The sequence below is a fragment of the Lutra lutra genome, chromosome 3 (assembly GCF_902655055.1).
Source record: "Lutra lutra chromosome 3, mLutLut1.2, whole genome shotgun sequence".
Taxonomy (NCBI): domain Eukaryota; kingdom Metazoa; phylum Chordata; class Mammalia; order Carnivora; family Mustelidae; genus Lutra; species Lutra lutra.
In genome coordinates, this window is record NC_062280.1 from 191,152,237 (window position 1) to 191,168,495 (window position 16,259).

The 16,259-nt window shown below is 41.1% G+C and overlaps 1 protein-coding gene across 1 annotated transcript in view; it reads right to left on the reverse strand.

Annotated features, from left to right (window-relative positions):
• Nucleotides 1–16,259, reverse strand: part of NALCN (sodium leak channel, non-selective) — a 310,211-nt gene that overhangs the window by 242,795 nt on the left and 51,157 nt on the right. The window contains exon 7 of the mRNA XM_047720335.1: nt 12,706–12,860. Within this exon, the coding sequence (XP_047576291.1) occupies nt 12,706–12,860 (155 nt within the window). The remainder of the gene's footprint in view (nt 1–12,705; nt 12,861–16,259) is intronic.

Below are 16,259 nucleotides of genomic sequence, written 5' to 3' on the forward strand. Positions count from 1 at the left end.
ATAGGGGCAATTAATATTTACTAGGCATTTATGACTTATCTTTTTATATTTGGTTCATTTTTATTTGGTATCTTTATGTTAGTATATTTAGTATGTTTCAGTATCTTCAGTATCTTCAGGCCTCGGGGTGTGGGAGCTGAGGGCTCCAGGGGACTAACAGGGCAGAGAGGGAAGAGACTCCTTGTTTCCATAGTCCAATGGCCGTCTCAGGGTGGCTGCCGGCTACTTTCTCACAGCTCTGTGTGGCTCAGGTTAGAAACCCATTTTCAAGGGCCAGAGAGCTTTCCCTTGAGAGGAGGAGGCCCTCTGCACCTTGTCAGCACAGTTTTGCTAAGCAGGGCTCATGTATTAGAACATGCAATCCCAGGAGACGTAGGAGATGGCCTTCCTATGGCCTCACTGGCCTTGAGGGAAGAGCTGTGTAGGACTTCCCTACATGACATTATTCTTTTGTGGTCCAACTGATTAGCTGGTGAAATTAATTTAATTTCATAGACTGTCAAGGGAATTATGTTCCACTGACTGCCATTACCAGCAAGGGAGAATCTCCTTGACGGTCAACACAAGACTTCTGTGACAGTCTGTTCACATTCGTTTCATGTGAAAATCTGACATAAGGCGGACACCACTTAATTTCAAATGAGGGATGAACTTAAAAAGGCAGGAGTTGTACCTGAAATTTGTTTAAATTTTCCATCACGAAGCTTCCACAGGATAATGATTTAAAAAGGCGATGTAGCTAATATAAAATTCTCCCACACATGGTCAACCAGTCCTTGAGTAGATAACGAGCTCACCAAGAGTTAGAAAGTACATTCAAGGAATACAGGAAGTTTTGCTCCTACTTGAGGCACCTGGGATCTAATGAGCTCATTGGGAAGAAAAGGGTAAAGTGTACACACACACATACACACCCCAGACAGTCAGAACCAAACAGAATAAAGCATTAACTTTCAAGGACAAACTCTGTGTCCCAGTTCAGACAGAGAGGGGCTAGGGCTGCTGGTGGATGGGAATCTCCATGAACACAGGCCCTGGAGGGTGGGTCATGAATTGGTTGGAGGAGACACTGGTAGGGGGGAGGGGGAGGAAGGGATGCAAGGAAAAGGGAATGAGCCCCCCCCCACCCCGTGTTCCAAAGAGCACAAAATACAATATGGCCTCTGCTACTTTTTTACTTCAGGATCTTCGCATACCAAAAGAGAATTCCTTATACTTTAAAAAATTCACTCTCACACAATAACAGCAGGACTGTGAATTCTGACAATCTTTTTGAGAAATAAAACACTATTTATTACGTTAAAAATGTGCCTACCCTTCGACCTAGAAATTGTCTTAGGAACCTGTTTTAGAGAATACCATACATGCGCACAAGATACAGATGTATCTGTGTGTGTGAGCCTGTATTCACCACAGAATTACTTACTGTAGCCAAAAACTGAAAATCACTTAAATGTTATTAGCAGGGAAACAGTTAAAAGCATTTTATTAAACACCATGAGACGGGTAAAGATGAAAGAAGGAGGAAAGGAAAGGAGAGAGAAAGGGAAGGACTTATACAGGGCAGAATTTATTACTTTCATGAAACCTCTTATGCTATTTGAAGTCTTATTTTTGCCCTCTATAATTAGTTAAAATGTAACTATAAACATGCTAATTTCCTGCCATGACATACTTCCAAAGAGTACTATTTTCCACGTATAATGTGAAAAAAAGTCATCATGTTATGCCCTCAAAATCCACTTGTAAAATCCCTTTCTTCCCTGTCTGACAGCAAGTCCCTCCCCAGGTGTCTCTCTAATTCATTCGAGAGGAATTCCGGGACACCCACTGGATGCCAGACAGTGGACAGCCTTTTCTCAAAAATCATGCCTGCTAATTTCTATCTTTAGACCCCCGTCTTCCTAATATTCTGAATAATATCGCCTACCTAATTTCAGTGTGAGTAAGTCTGTGACCCTGTCTGAGAATCTAATGAAGCCCAACAACTCTATTCCTTGAGCAATCCTCAAGCACACACTTTTGCACTCAACCTGAGGACATGTACGGATGCCTGGATCCGGGGAGAAAACCCCTGTACCTGACCAAAGGCTCCTGCAACTTTTCCTCTTGTGGAAGCCTCATGATCTTGTCCTCTATTTAACAAAACTATGTCACATCTACCTGGCCCCATGACAGAGGAATTCCTTCAGTGGGCAAGCATAGAATTGTCAGAGATATAAGTAAGCGCTTTTGGTTGAATTCTGTTGCCCTGGTTCTCTCTTCTCTATGGGTTTTCATAAAAATCAATAATTAATTCCAGGAGCAACGCCGCACATAAAGATCAATGCCAGGGAAAACCTTTAGTGCTTTTCCACCAAGTATAAATCGCAATTACGTCTTTTACAAATTAGTCTTTACTGTGGCTTTTTGCAGCTGTAATAAAAATGTACATTGTGCAATAAATCATAGTTATAGATACATAACAGCTCCCTTTTTCTGTCCATTTGTGAAGTTTTCATCCGACACCACATCCTGACACACATGAAATACAGTTTAACATCACTGAAATCTATGAATCAATGTTTATCAGCAGCATCAGCAAAGTTCAATTCACATTCTACTATGATTTGAGTAAAAGTCATCTTCTTTCATCACGTTTTTTTTTTAAGATTTTATTTATTTATTTGACAGACGGAGATCACAAGTAGGCAGAGAGGCAGGCAGAGAGAGAGGAGGAAGCAGGCTCCCCGAGGAGCAGAGAGCCCGATGTGGGGCTCGATCCCAGGACCCTGGGATCATGACCTGAGCCGAAGGCAGAGGCTTTAACCCACTGAGCCACCCAGGTGCCCCTTTCATCACGTTTTTATGGCCATATTTAATATCAGATGTAGTAGGAGACAAATTATAAAAGTAATGGAAGGCCGATAGGAAAAAAAAAAACCATGGAGGAATTTTAAAGTAAAGCAAAGCCTGTATTAAGACTGGAATGTGGGGCGCCTGGGTGGCTCAGCGGGTTAAGCCGCTGCCTTCGGCTCAGGTCATGATCTCAGGGTCCTGGGATCGAGCCCCGCATCGGGCTCTCTGCTCAGCAGAGAACCTGCTTCCTCCTCTCTCTCTGCCTGCCTCTCTGCCTGCTTGTGATCTCTCTCTGTCAAATAAATAAATAAAATCTTAAAAAAAAAAAAAAAGACTGGAATGTTACAGCAGTGTAGGTGGCTTTATGGGCAATCCCATTTCAGCAAGATATGGGGTAGTTTCAAGTATGGAACGCTACCAGTGATGACAGAAACCATGGATGCTGTTCCCATCGATATTTAATAAAACTGATTTATGACTCATACAGGGAACTGAATCTGTACCTTCTAGTCAATACCACCCAAAGTCAAATAAGAAAAATACCACAAAGTAGGTAACAGCTAAGATATATTTCCCATTGGAAAAAAAATATATCAGTCCCGAATTCCAGTACCAATAATAGCCTTCTTCAGAAGTGATGTGGGAGTAAATGAGAATCTGGCAGGCTACAGTCACTCTAATTATTTTCAATTTATGAAAAGGCCCATTAATTTACATTGAAAATTTTTTCAAAGATTATAATGTGTATATGCATCCCAAATCCACATCTTAACTTCTGCAGGATTGATGACCTGTAGTTTTCCTACCTGATATTTCAAAAAGGCATATATGGAAAACTTTAAAATTTTAATAATAGAAAGGACTAATAAGGTAAATACTTTTTATGTCTTATATTTAATAAAGGAATTAATATGCATTTTCAAAATCATTTTAAGTAAACTTGTTGGTTAATTTGCAGTATTTAGAAAGCAAAATGAAATATCCACATCTCAAAGGGAAAGAGGAAGTTAATTCAAATATGCAGAAGAAATTAATGCACACAGTGATAAAGTACATACAAAACACACATAAGTCATAATGGAACTCTGAGTTTAGCTCAAATAATTGTGACTCTGACTGTAATATACCCAATACTAGATTTTCTCTGGCTTTCAGTGTTATCTCCAGCCTCTATATCTACCATCTCATTTTGTATCAAAAGCGTATTTCCTGTTTTTTGCTGCCGTTGCCTCAAATCCTTGTCCCAATGTTGATAGCTCGAGAAATTATCTTGTAAAACTACACTGCCTCCCAGGTATATTCTTTCATTCTTCGATTTTTACATAAAAATCACATTTATAATGCACCAACTCTGTCGCACAGTATGCGAGGGGACAGATGTCAAGCCAGAGACCGGCTCTGAATGGCCCTCAGTTTCCAGGGGACGTCACCATCACCGTCCTTCACATTCATCCTTCTGTCCCAGAGGCATGGCGACGGGAGGAGAAGGCGGCAGGACTGGCGGATTGTTACACTAGAAGACATGTCCTTCCTCTATCAGAATGAGACCCTCTAATGAACCAGCTGTCCTAAATGGTGGTGACCCGTGTCCGATGTCAAAGATAACCTAGGCTTTGACCTTAGCACTCGGGCAGCAGCAAGCCGTTTCCCAACTGTGGCCTGGGTGTGACTTTGGGCCAATCAATTCTTTCTCATCTCCTCACTTTTAATTTGGGATAATGACACCTTATGGGTTTGTTGTGAGGATGAAAAACTCCTCAGATAGAAAGCTTTTTTGCCTGGGGCTAGGTATATAATAACTAATCGATAAATGATAAGAAGTACTTATGTAAGAAATGACAGTAATTACAATAATAAAGATCGTCCGTGGGCAATTAGTCACCATAAGAACACAGTGTTTGTTATTTCCTGGTTTTACCCTTGACTGTTGTTTAATAAGAATAGGGAGGACAGTCCACTACACTCAGTCCAGGTAACATTAAAAGCGTGTGTAACTTAAATTTTTTTTCTGTTAGTTATTGTCAGAATATCCTGTTTATAGTTTGATCTTGCTAATGGACTTCTTCTATCTGATGTAAATTGTTTCAATAAGGTTTAGTTTATTATGGATTTTTGAAAATTTGGGCTTTTGTGTTTTGTTCTTATGATTCTGAAGGCAAATGGCAACAAGAAATGCCTGATATCTATTTACTTCTTAAGTGACTTCTCAGCATGAATTTTATCCTTATATGTTGTATACTGGGTTATTCCCTCAAAACTAAATACATTTTGATCGGGGCGCCTGGGTGGCTCAGTGGGTTAAAACCTCTACCTTCGGCTCAGGTCATGATCCCAGGGTCCTGGGATCGAGCCCCGCATTGGGCTCTCTGCTCAGCAGGGAGCCTGCGTCTCTCTCTCCACCTGCTTCTCAACCTGCTTGTGATCTCTGTCTGTCAAATAAATAAATAAAGTCTTTTAAAAATATGTTTTGACCACTTTGATGTATACAAATATATAATTATAAAGCTGTACGTCTTAAACTTACATAATAAAAAAATAAAAATAACAAAGAAAGAAGTAAAAGAAGACAGACAACTTCTCTTCCTTCTTAGAAGCCAGACATTGTGTAAGCAGTCTGATCATAACTTCATTCCAACTATGAGAAAACACCGGACAGAACCAAGTTGAGAGATACTCTACAAAATAACTGATGAGTGCTTCTGAAAAGTATCAAGACCATGAAAGACAAAGCTGACAAACTTATGGATTGGAGGAGATGAGGGAGTTAATATGTAAGTACAATGTGGGATCCTGGGTAGGATCTTGAGATAGAAGCAGATCATCAGTGGAACAACCAGTGAAATTTAATAGGATGTATACTGTAGCTGATAACATTGTGTCCAGTTAATGTCTTAGCTGTGATGAGACAATACAGTTGTACAAGAAGTTGCCATTCTGGGAACCTGGGTGATGTGTATAAAGGAACTCTCTTTACTATTCTGTAAATTTTATGTGAGTCTAAAATTAGTTCAACATAAAAAGTTGAAAAAAAATTAAATAAGTAAAGACATTAAAAAAGAAAAACCAACAGAAAACTCTGGATCTGTTTTGTTTTTACCTGACCAATGAATGGAGAGTTCAAACCTGACTAGATTTGTACTCATCTGCTGTATCCAATTTCTTGCCTCTTTTGAAAGATCATGACAAGTAAATTGCCAGTTTAATGGCATTTGCTGTGATTTCCTTCCCACGTGTGACAGACTTGTTGCTTTTTTCTAACTGGCATGTCACATCTGTTTGGATAGCTGGTTGTCTTCTGCAGCAACATCTTACCAGAGGTGAGTGATGCTAACCTTCTCCTACAGAATTAAGATTACAACTAACTTTGCAAGGTATTTTTTTAGGTTTGTTCTTAATTAAACATTGATCTGAAATGTAAAAAGTCTGAGGAAAAAGGTAAGTTTTAGTGGGAGTCTGTGAATCGGGAGAATTGAGTTTAGCCCTGCCTCTGTGCGGAATTCTCTAGAACTCTGACCTTGCTCACACATGTTCAGTTGCCCTCTCGATAAAACTGTGTGGGTGAACCAAATGACTACTATCTTTTCCAGCTCAAAATTTCTCTGGTTTCACTCTAAGTGCCATTACAGAAAATCAACAATGTCTCAGACTGTACATGTCCCACAGGTGGATAAGCATGAGGCAACAGAGGGGAAGGGAGAGGCTGGCTGAAAATGGGGTAAGTACTCAGAAAATGGAAGGAAGCAGACAAATTTTCAAAAACCGGGTACACTGATGGGGTAGTTTGGTTTCACCTCTACAGTACAGTGTTTTGGGGCTGTCATCTGTCCCCAAACCTTTTCACCATGTGCTGGCTCCCCACCTCTCCACACTCTCACTGTAATCACAGAATGCGAATGTCCACTAAACAGATTTTGTGATCTTCAGATCTGTCCTCCCAATAATGTATATTCCTCCCTAGGTTTGGAATGTGGAGAGTTCGTGATGTCTCAAGTGCATAGGCTAACGTCCTAGGGAGGACGTATTAGCTGAGGGTCCTTGAGAATGGGCTGCAGGAAAGGTACCCAGAAATAACAATGGAAGGGTATTTAAATGGAAGAGAGGGACAGAAAAACAACCAGTGACTCCATCACTGTTTGGCACAGAGGCTTATGGGAGGACAGAAAGTCAACCACTGAGTGCTGGGGATGGTGCAGGGCATAGCATGGCGGTGGCTTTTGTTCAATGAGACAAGGGATGCTTTTCTGAAGTCTATGGAAGAAGAGCCTGTTGGCAATCTGCTAGAAGACTGGGAGTGGCTCAATCCAGGGTCACAAACTCACATGTACAGGGATAAATAAAAGTATAGACACAAGGCTTAATGACACTGTAGAAAATTCAACGGCATGGGCGAAATATGTATAAGATTCTAATGAGAGAGAGAAAGCACACAAGGAAATATACTTCTGAGAATAACAAGAGAAGAATAATTGATAATGAAGACCAAATGCCACCAAAAATTGGCCCTCTGGAATTCGGTACCTCGAGTAGAGTGAGACAAAATGTGGGATATCTGTTAAAAAGGAACAGAATGCAAGGTGAAGGACCCCTTGTCCCCGTCCCCTCTCCTGCCCCCACTTGCTGTAAGATCTGGAACAATCTGAGTAGCAAACTGCTGCAGGGAGAAGGAAATAATATGAGACATGGCCAGGCTAACTGGAAAGCACTGTGCTCGGCTCTGCCAGGGCAGTCTAATTCCTGGCTCATGTGTGTTCACGCTGTGCTGAGTATTCAAAGTGCAGCGTCTCAGTCACTTCTAACATCAACCCTGAAAGAGAGGTGTATCCCTCACCCCATCTTACAGATAAGGACATCTTACAGATGGAGGCCGGAAGAGGTTAATTACTTTTCCCAGGTCACCACACCAGTAGGTACTACAACTGTGATCCAACCCCCCTTGGCCATTATTTTGAATAATGAATTTTTCCTAAAGTAGATAATTTTTTACTTTGCAATGCATTCTTGCACAAGTGCACTATACCTCCATCACGTGATTCACATATTGTGTAAGATGATACATTCTTTATTGCTGTGTATAAGGACACTAACGTCATTACACCACCTCCCCTGATTTTCTTCTCATCTCTTCTACACGACTACAAACTGGAATATTTATATTATACCCTGGAAGTCCTGAAGTCGTATTAGCTTTAATTTTACAGTGAGGAGATACGAGAGACTAGGTTCATGACCCATCCTTCTTGACTGGCCGAGTGTCTTCAAGAAGGAATGATGTAAAAGGAAGTCTCTGAGTTCTTGCTTCTTCAACAGTAAACAAAATGAGTTGGACACGTTCTTTCTCTCAGGACCTCGTAAGCCCTGTGTCCTTGTAACCTAGACTTCAGTTCTGACTGTTTCTGAAACAGTTCTGAAACTGAAAGTTTCAGTTTTCAGTTCTGAAACTGAAAGTTTCAGTCCTCTCTGATGGCTCCTCTTAGAAGGGACTGTGGGTCCCGGGTTCCTCCAGGGGCTACTCCTGTTTTAGCATCGATCGGAAAAGAAAGAAAAAGAACGGACTTGATCATTTTTTTTCTGGATGCCCATTGGATGCTTTCTTTAGCTCTGAAGTCCACCAACTTTAGTAAGAATGCCTCAGCGTTGACTGCTCTCTGCTCATCTGCTGAGGCAGTGGTACCCTTTAAATCCATTCATGGGCCCAGCAGGCTTCCGCTGTACAACTCTGCTTAAATCCATTTATTTCGGTCGTCTTCTCCCGCAATTTTAAAAATTATATCTCTTGGATTTTTTTTTCTAGTTTTAAACATACCTAAAAATGCATTTTTACGGATACGGTCCTTATTCTTTTTGACTGTTACTCACCCCTGAAATCAGTTTTAGAGGACCGGGTATTTGTCAGGTAACACCGCGGGAGAGAAGGCGGTTTTTTAAAATTTTTTCCTAAGGCAAGTGTGTTTGCCTGTGTACCACGGCCGCCTCGGTCCAGGTACTCATAACTGTGTGTGCATATTAGAACACCTTTGAGCTTCTAAAAACCATGTACACCTGGGATCACTCCATGGTATTCATTTAACTGGCCGGGAGTGGTGCTTGAGGATTGGTGTGTTTTAAAAACTCCCCAAAGTGATCCTACTGAGGTAAAACCAGGTTAGACCCTTGTATACGTCTACATGGATCAACAGCATCAGGGCCCCTCTAGACTGAGGGTCTGTCTTCTGTATTTCTTTACCAACTGCTTGCAGGAACAAGGGCTCCACTTTGAGGGAAACTTTTGAGTCCCAGGAAGCTCCCACGGTCAGCCACACACTGATTCCCTGGCTCCAAGAGAGGACTGTTGTGCTCCTCTGGGAATATTCTTTATTTTTAATGTCAGCATTCTGCTGGCTCTGCCTGAGATCCTCAGGAGCCAGAACCCTTTCAGGAACTAATCTGTTAGATAACCCGGTCTTCTGATCTGTGGTCTATTAATTACAGGTTTTTCAGAGTCTTGAATATGGAAATTACATCTCTGTTTCTCAGTCTCCTTGATGGTGGCTGATTTCAGAGATACGAAGTTGTCTTTACTCTGCAATTTTACAGCTGGGGCTCTGTGTAATTTTTCTACTTTAATGACTCTGACTTTTAATATGTTTTAAAAATTGAGTTTCTCAACATCATCAATTTTAAGTTTTAATGAGACATAAAGCTAGTTATAAATGAAACTTCATAAATGCATTGAAATTCAATGTATTGTATGACAATTTGATTAGTAAGAAGAGGAAATGTGCTTCTTTTTAAATTAATCATGCTTGCTTACGTATGAAATACATTGGTCAAATTTACATGCACAATTAGGCACCTAATTGTTTTAAATTCAACGGCATGCAAAAAGACATGATCATGTGTGTCTAAGAAAATAACTTCTTTTCCTCATTTTTTGGGGGAAAGTTGTGTTTTGTTTCCATAAAAAGATTATCTAGAACACTCCAACGTGTGTTATCTACATAGATGCATAGTATCAGACCATTTCAGTCCAAACTACAGTGACCATTTTAAAATTTTTTGATTATCGTACAAAGTTAACAATTCATTATGTAACCATTCATCATTCAATGCCATTGAACTCAAGCATCATTTGAGAAAAAGACACAAGCAGACCAAATTGAGCTTGTCTAGAAAGGCAAGTCATGAAGAGCGGCGAATAGTGCCAATGAAAACAGAAAACTGGGGGAAAGAACAACAAGAAAACAACTTAATTCTCCATTATGGCTCTATATCCCAACAGAAACATGACTGGTCACCGTCAAATCAAAGGGACATATACTTTGTTCAGTCCATTAGTAAATATTTACAGAGGCCAGCATTGCGCCAGGCCCTGAAGACACAGAGATGAAAAAATGTACTTCCTGTTTTCAAGGAGTTTAAATCCTTGGGAGATAAATGTGCAAATAAACAGTAAGATTATTGCCTTTGTGGGGGCCCGTGGCCCGGAGGGCAGTTCTCTACTTGAGTCAGGCTTCTCAAGCCAACACACTCTATGAGGAAACTCCCTCCCTCAAAGAGAGTCCACTGGTTAGTCATTGGAAGTCACAGTGGAGAAAGCTGAGTCAGCTTGAATATAATGCTGCATTTTGAGATTAGGCACAATTGCTTCATTCAAAAGGCCAGGAAATGGCTTGATTTAGCAATATGATTTGAAAGGACTGGAGGCTTTTGTGCAAGGACAGCCTCACTATTGAATGCTCGCTGCGCTCCATACAAGACATGGGTACGCCCAGTGAGCCGCCTTTCAGAGAAAGGGGGAGCTACGGGTTCCAAGAAGCCATGCACTCCACCTGTGCCCCAGCTGCTAGAATTCCCTCAGCTTGTTCCGCCGGTTTACCAAACCTATATATCCCATCTCCCACACCGTAACTGTGATTCCTGCTCATCCCTGAAAGTCACTGTGTAATGCCTAAAAGTCCTCTGCTCTCAGGATCTGAGAGGAAGGAGGTAAGATGGATTCCAAAGCCTGGTAAGTTTAAGAGAGTAGCAAACGGAAATGCTTCTACCTCTGCTGGCTCCTAAATTTTTTGACTTTTCGAAATTGTGTCATTGGCCAAAGGGATGAAAGATTATCCATCTAAATTCAGTGCTGGAAATCCACCTCTGAAGGCATATTAAAATAGAAGAATAAAAATTTAGGAATGTTATTTGCAAAACTCATTTTTTAAATACCAAGTATTTTGTTTTTCAGGCCCAGTTCAGTATTCTATTCTATCCAGAGGCTGTAGCCTTGTGGTTTAGTTCATATATCCAAAAAGTATTTCTCAATCAGTGCAAGATCTTCACATATTCTCTCTGAAATTCCAGTATTTGGCCCAGAGTTCTTGATGCCATCCTGCAGTCTGTCTGAGAGTTGATATGACTAAAGGCCAGGGTGACTGACAGGAGGATTTATCAGGCACCATTTCTGATGTGCAAAGATCGACTGGCTACGTTCATAGCAGTTGCCTTCAGGGTTGAAAGGAACTCATGCTTTCTTCCCTGGCCATGAAACCCCCCCATTGTACAGCTGCCCGCTGAGATAGGAAACCACACCAAAAGTCACAAAATAGATTTGACTTCCAAAGGAGCATAACCACCACCTTGCCATACACTGAGACTTTTCTCTAAGACCCTGTGAGTGTCTAAATGCTCTTAAATGCACCTGCACCTGGGCCTTGAAACTTTAAGGAAAAATTGGTTTTTGTTTTCTTTTTTCCAAATGATTCTGATAACAATCCTGTTATGGCCTGAATGTTTGTACTCTCCCGACCCCAACTGCATATGTTGAAGTCAGAACCCCCAATTCGATGGTATTAGGAGATGGGGCCTTTGGAAGGTTGATTCGATCTAGATGATGTCAGGAGGGTGCTCTCTCATCATGGGATTATTTTCCTTACAAGAAAAGTCCAGAGCGTTCTCTCCCTCTCCCTCTTCCTGCCTCCATCCCTGTCCCCCATACACTTTCTCACTCTCTCTCCCCACCCCCACCCCCATGTAAGAGCATGGTGAGAAGACAGCCACGTGCAAGCCAAGGCAAGGGGCCTCACCAGAACCAACCGTGCTGCCACCCTGATCTTGGACTTCCAGCCTCCAGACTGGTGTGAGATGAATTTACATGACGTACACCACCCAGTCTACGGGTGGCTAAGACAGATTCTCAAAGCATAAAATAATGGGTGGTCCTTTTTTTCTTTGATTCAGTAATGAAATTTGTACAACTTGCACAGGATTATAATAAATGCAATGATATCAAGTAAATGGCAGAAGCTAAGAGCCTCCATTACTGTATATAACGGCACATTTTAAGACTTCATAGGATAAGCCCACAGATAAATGTATACATTTGTGAGCACATCGTATTCGTGTATAAACACTTCCCACACATTTATTACACCGTTGATGGATATTCAGTAAGTATCTCCTTAGTGGTCTTCTGTTCCAGGATTACTTTCCAGCTCTCATGCACTCATTAATGGCTACTATCTCGGAGACATAAGACTTACCTTGCCTACTGGAGTACAGGTACATGTGGAAGGAAACCAAGCCTTGCTTATTTTTAAGTCAACAAGCCTTGAACCTGGCTCAACAACTATTTTTAAGTGCTCTAATTAGGAATCAAAATAGTCTCACATCAGGGATATCTCACTTTCTACAGACCCTGCGGAAAACCCATCCAAGCAGACTGTAGTTTACAGACTGTGGGACAGACGGTATCACAGTCCAGGCAGAAGCTTAAAATCTGCCGCTGTGCTTCTTAAATGCTGTACAGGCAATCGTAACAGAAAGTATCAACCACACAAGTATTCTTTCCATTTCATAAACATTGTAAAATAGAAACTGAAAATGTGTTTTAGCGGTAAGACAGACCTATCTCATTAAAGCCACTGTAGCCCAGCTCTTGCCTGCTAAGTCCCAGGTCTTCCAGATCCATGCATTTAAATCCTGGCGGGCACTGGTAGCCTTCCTCCAGCTCTGGTGAGCAGTGCGTATCTGGGATAGCTAAGCTATTCCAGGTTACGTTTCTGTGAACAAATTACAAAGAGGTTAGCCGATTTTGACCCTTGTAGATGTTGATTAAAATGAATAATGTAATCAGCCTTCACTGATAGCTGCCCAATATGGACACAGAGGTCAAATTCATGATTCTGGGAAGGTGTTCATAGCATTGACGACAGTAAACATTCTCGAATGATACCTGATGCATCCTCACAGTAGTGCTTTGTAAGAACACCATTACCATCATTGTTTTTGTCATTAAAGACCAAGACCCAGATAAGCAGAGGAAGGAATTTTCCTGTGGATTTGTAAGGAATGTTAATGTGCTTGGGGCTTCCTTGTTATTCACAAAATGCTTATCCTAACTGTGGGCACAAATTCGACTTTTCTACTTCTAAGCAATAGGAAATGATGACAGTCATTTTCCATATGGTATAACTACTATGAGTCTCATAAATGACACTTGGCCTTCTGTGTTGGCAGATGTGCAACTGAGAAATGAAACCAGACAAAACAAGACGAGACTGAAGAAACCAAAGGGATGGCACTGGGAAAAAAAGAGATTATGGGGTGATTTGGTGACAGCTCCAGGAACATGAACGTCTTTTAGGTGGACGGTGATGTATCCCTGTTTCATCATTGTGGAGGGTAAGTGGAGATTAAATTGATGTACAAGGATTTAGATAAGTAATGGCTTTCTTGGGAGCAAGTACAGGTCATCATTGGAAAGGCGACTGCGGAATCTCATTCTGGACTGACCTTTAAAATGGGCCCCGAAAAGCTGCTATCTGAGGGAATTCACACAGCTTGTGTGGTGGCCAAAGTTGAGGCTAGACGATTTCACAAGCCTTCTAAATCCATGATTGTATTACTACTTATTTCCCACTACTTCAACGTTTCTAGGCATTTCCTAAGTGGGGACCGTCCTCAGGACAGTCTCCATCCCTCAGCTTACGGCCAAATTGAGGCAGACATGTTGGGTCTGTTTCTTCTTTAATACCCTCTTCTATTCAACTGATTGCTTTCTTCCCTGTACATAATATGCTTTCTCTAGAAAGAGAGAGTCTAGGTCTAGGTCTAGAGTCTGACCCCCAATTTCCTGAGATCCCTCACCTGCTTGAGGCAACCGCACACACACACACACACACACATTCACGGGCTGACACACACACACACCTCAGGTCTGGTGACAGCTCACCCAGGTCTGTCTACGCCATAAACAAAGCCCTAGAAGCCTCACCTGCATTTCAGACACCTCAAGTGTTTTCCTTCAGAGTTCCGTTAGCTGCAAGGAAATAATCAGTCTACTGGCTTTAGGCAAGAAGTATTTAAAGAATTGTTCCCTCTAGTCCCATGTTAAGCTGCTCCTTTGGATCCCACATGCAAAACTCCAGGGGAAAGGTCTCACTGTGGACATTACCGCCTGGTTATGTCAGAGAGAGATGGTTTTAGACAGACATAGAATGTATTTCTCCTCATTTCGCCTTGTTATATGTAGGCCAAATATCCATCCTTGCTGAGGTCTCATCCGAGTTTCTGATGTGGAACCCACACATTCGGGCAAAGTGGTAAGGGTTTCAGGGGAAGCTGTGCTGGGTTTTGAGCTCACACCCTGCCAATTTCGAGCGGTGTGACTGGAACACAGTTTCTAAATGTTTCTAAGCTCAGTTTCTTTATCTGTCAGCTAGGAAGAGCAACCGGACTCAGAAGCAAAGCCTGTGTGAAGATGAAGGAAAGGAAACCAGGGGATGCCCTCAGCCTGGAACCCAGCTTGTTGAAGAAAGGTTCAATAATAACAATAATGCTCAATAAATGCTCATTATAAATAATTAGTAATCATTACAATCATAAAATGCAACATACAGTCAAAACACATGTAAAGACACAACAATAAAGATTTGTCAGAAGAACAGAAGGGACTCAGACGCATAATACAAACGGCGTTTTGTACGTGATTACGCAGCTGAAAGAAACTTCATACATCACCCAAGTCTTAACTTAAGGAAGGTGAAGATGCACTTCAGAGAGGGAAGCCCATCAAAATTAGCATTTTTTTTCATTTCTAAGACTTTAAGAAGACAACAGCAGCAATGTTTAAGAAAGTACAATCTCCATGACAAAGTTCAAAAAACATCATCCTTCAGCTATTTGGGTAGGAAACTGCACTCCGGAGGCAGTCTGCTGGATGTGACTTCTAGCTTAGCCTTTACTGCATGTGTGACCTCCCCTATCTGTGCCTCAGTTTCTTCCTCAGGCGATGGCAGGGAAATGCCTCTCTCCCAGGACTCTGGCAAACCTGTAATGACTTAGGTCTGTAAGGTACTTACAACAGGGTACACGGCAGACAGTAAGTGTCAGGTGTTACTGATTGTTCCTGGTACCACGACATTTGTCCACTGCTTAGATTGGAACCCGAGTCCTGGTGTGTGCTGCCTCAGTTTCCACACCTCTAAAATGGGGATAGACTTTTTACCTACTTGTAGGAATGTTGTAATGACTAAATGAGCCAAACTACTAGTCCCAGAATAGCACTAGAAATTAGTCAATCACTCAGTAATTGTTAACTATTATGATTTCACTGGTTGGTAAGTATTAGAGTATTTTTTTTTTCCTTTTTTAGTCTACCTTTTTTTCATATTAACACTGATTCTCATTTTAGGCACAACTCTCATCAGTACAGATATTATGTTGAAATCTTTTGGCTTCAGAGGCAGCAGATTTGAAACATATTATTTTTGCCAACATCAAGCTATTAGCAAATGCTTGTTAGAGACACATTTATTAGATGATTAATTGCCCTGGAACTCATGTATCTAAAACCACATGATGATTACTCTTTTTAGAAGTGGAAATAAACATCAAGAGTTTTTAGAATGTATATTTGTTATTTATCTTAGTTTCGTTGTCACAGTTAACAAAAATCTTCTAGGTTTTATTTTTATTTGTTAATGTTAATTATTTCCTTCTTCACTCCCCTCAGATATTCGTGATAGAACAAGAGGCTCTCTGGAATTAGGGAAGGTAGAATTCTTGCTGCCATCAGCCAAACTCTAAAAATAGACAATGATTCTTCCAGTCCTAATAAATATTCACTCATGCTTAAGTGGGTTTCAAGACCTGCATTCCTTACAGTTGGATTTCTTGAAAAAAATTATCTACTTTTTAATCTCTCTGATGGAATTTTTAGCCCATTTTCATGAACTCCAACCCACTGAACTTGCTCTAGTTTATTTCCATGTGCCCCATCCAACTGGACCATTTTCAGTTTTTATCTTCTGCAACTTCTGAGAAGCATTCCACATAGTCGCTTTAGTGCTAGGCAGGATAATGGCCCCCTAAAGATGGCCACGTCCTATTCGCTGGAACACTTGGATGTGTTATGTTACGTGGCAAGTGGAATTAAGGTTATAGATGTGAACAAGGCT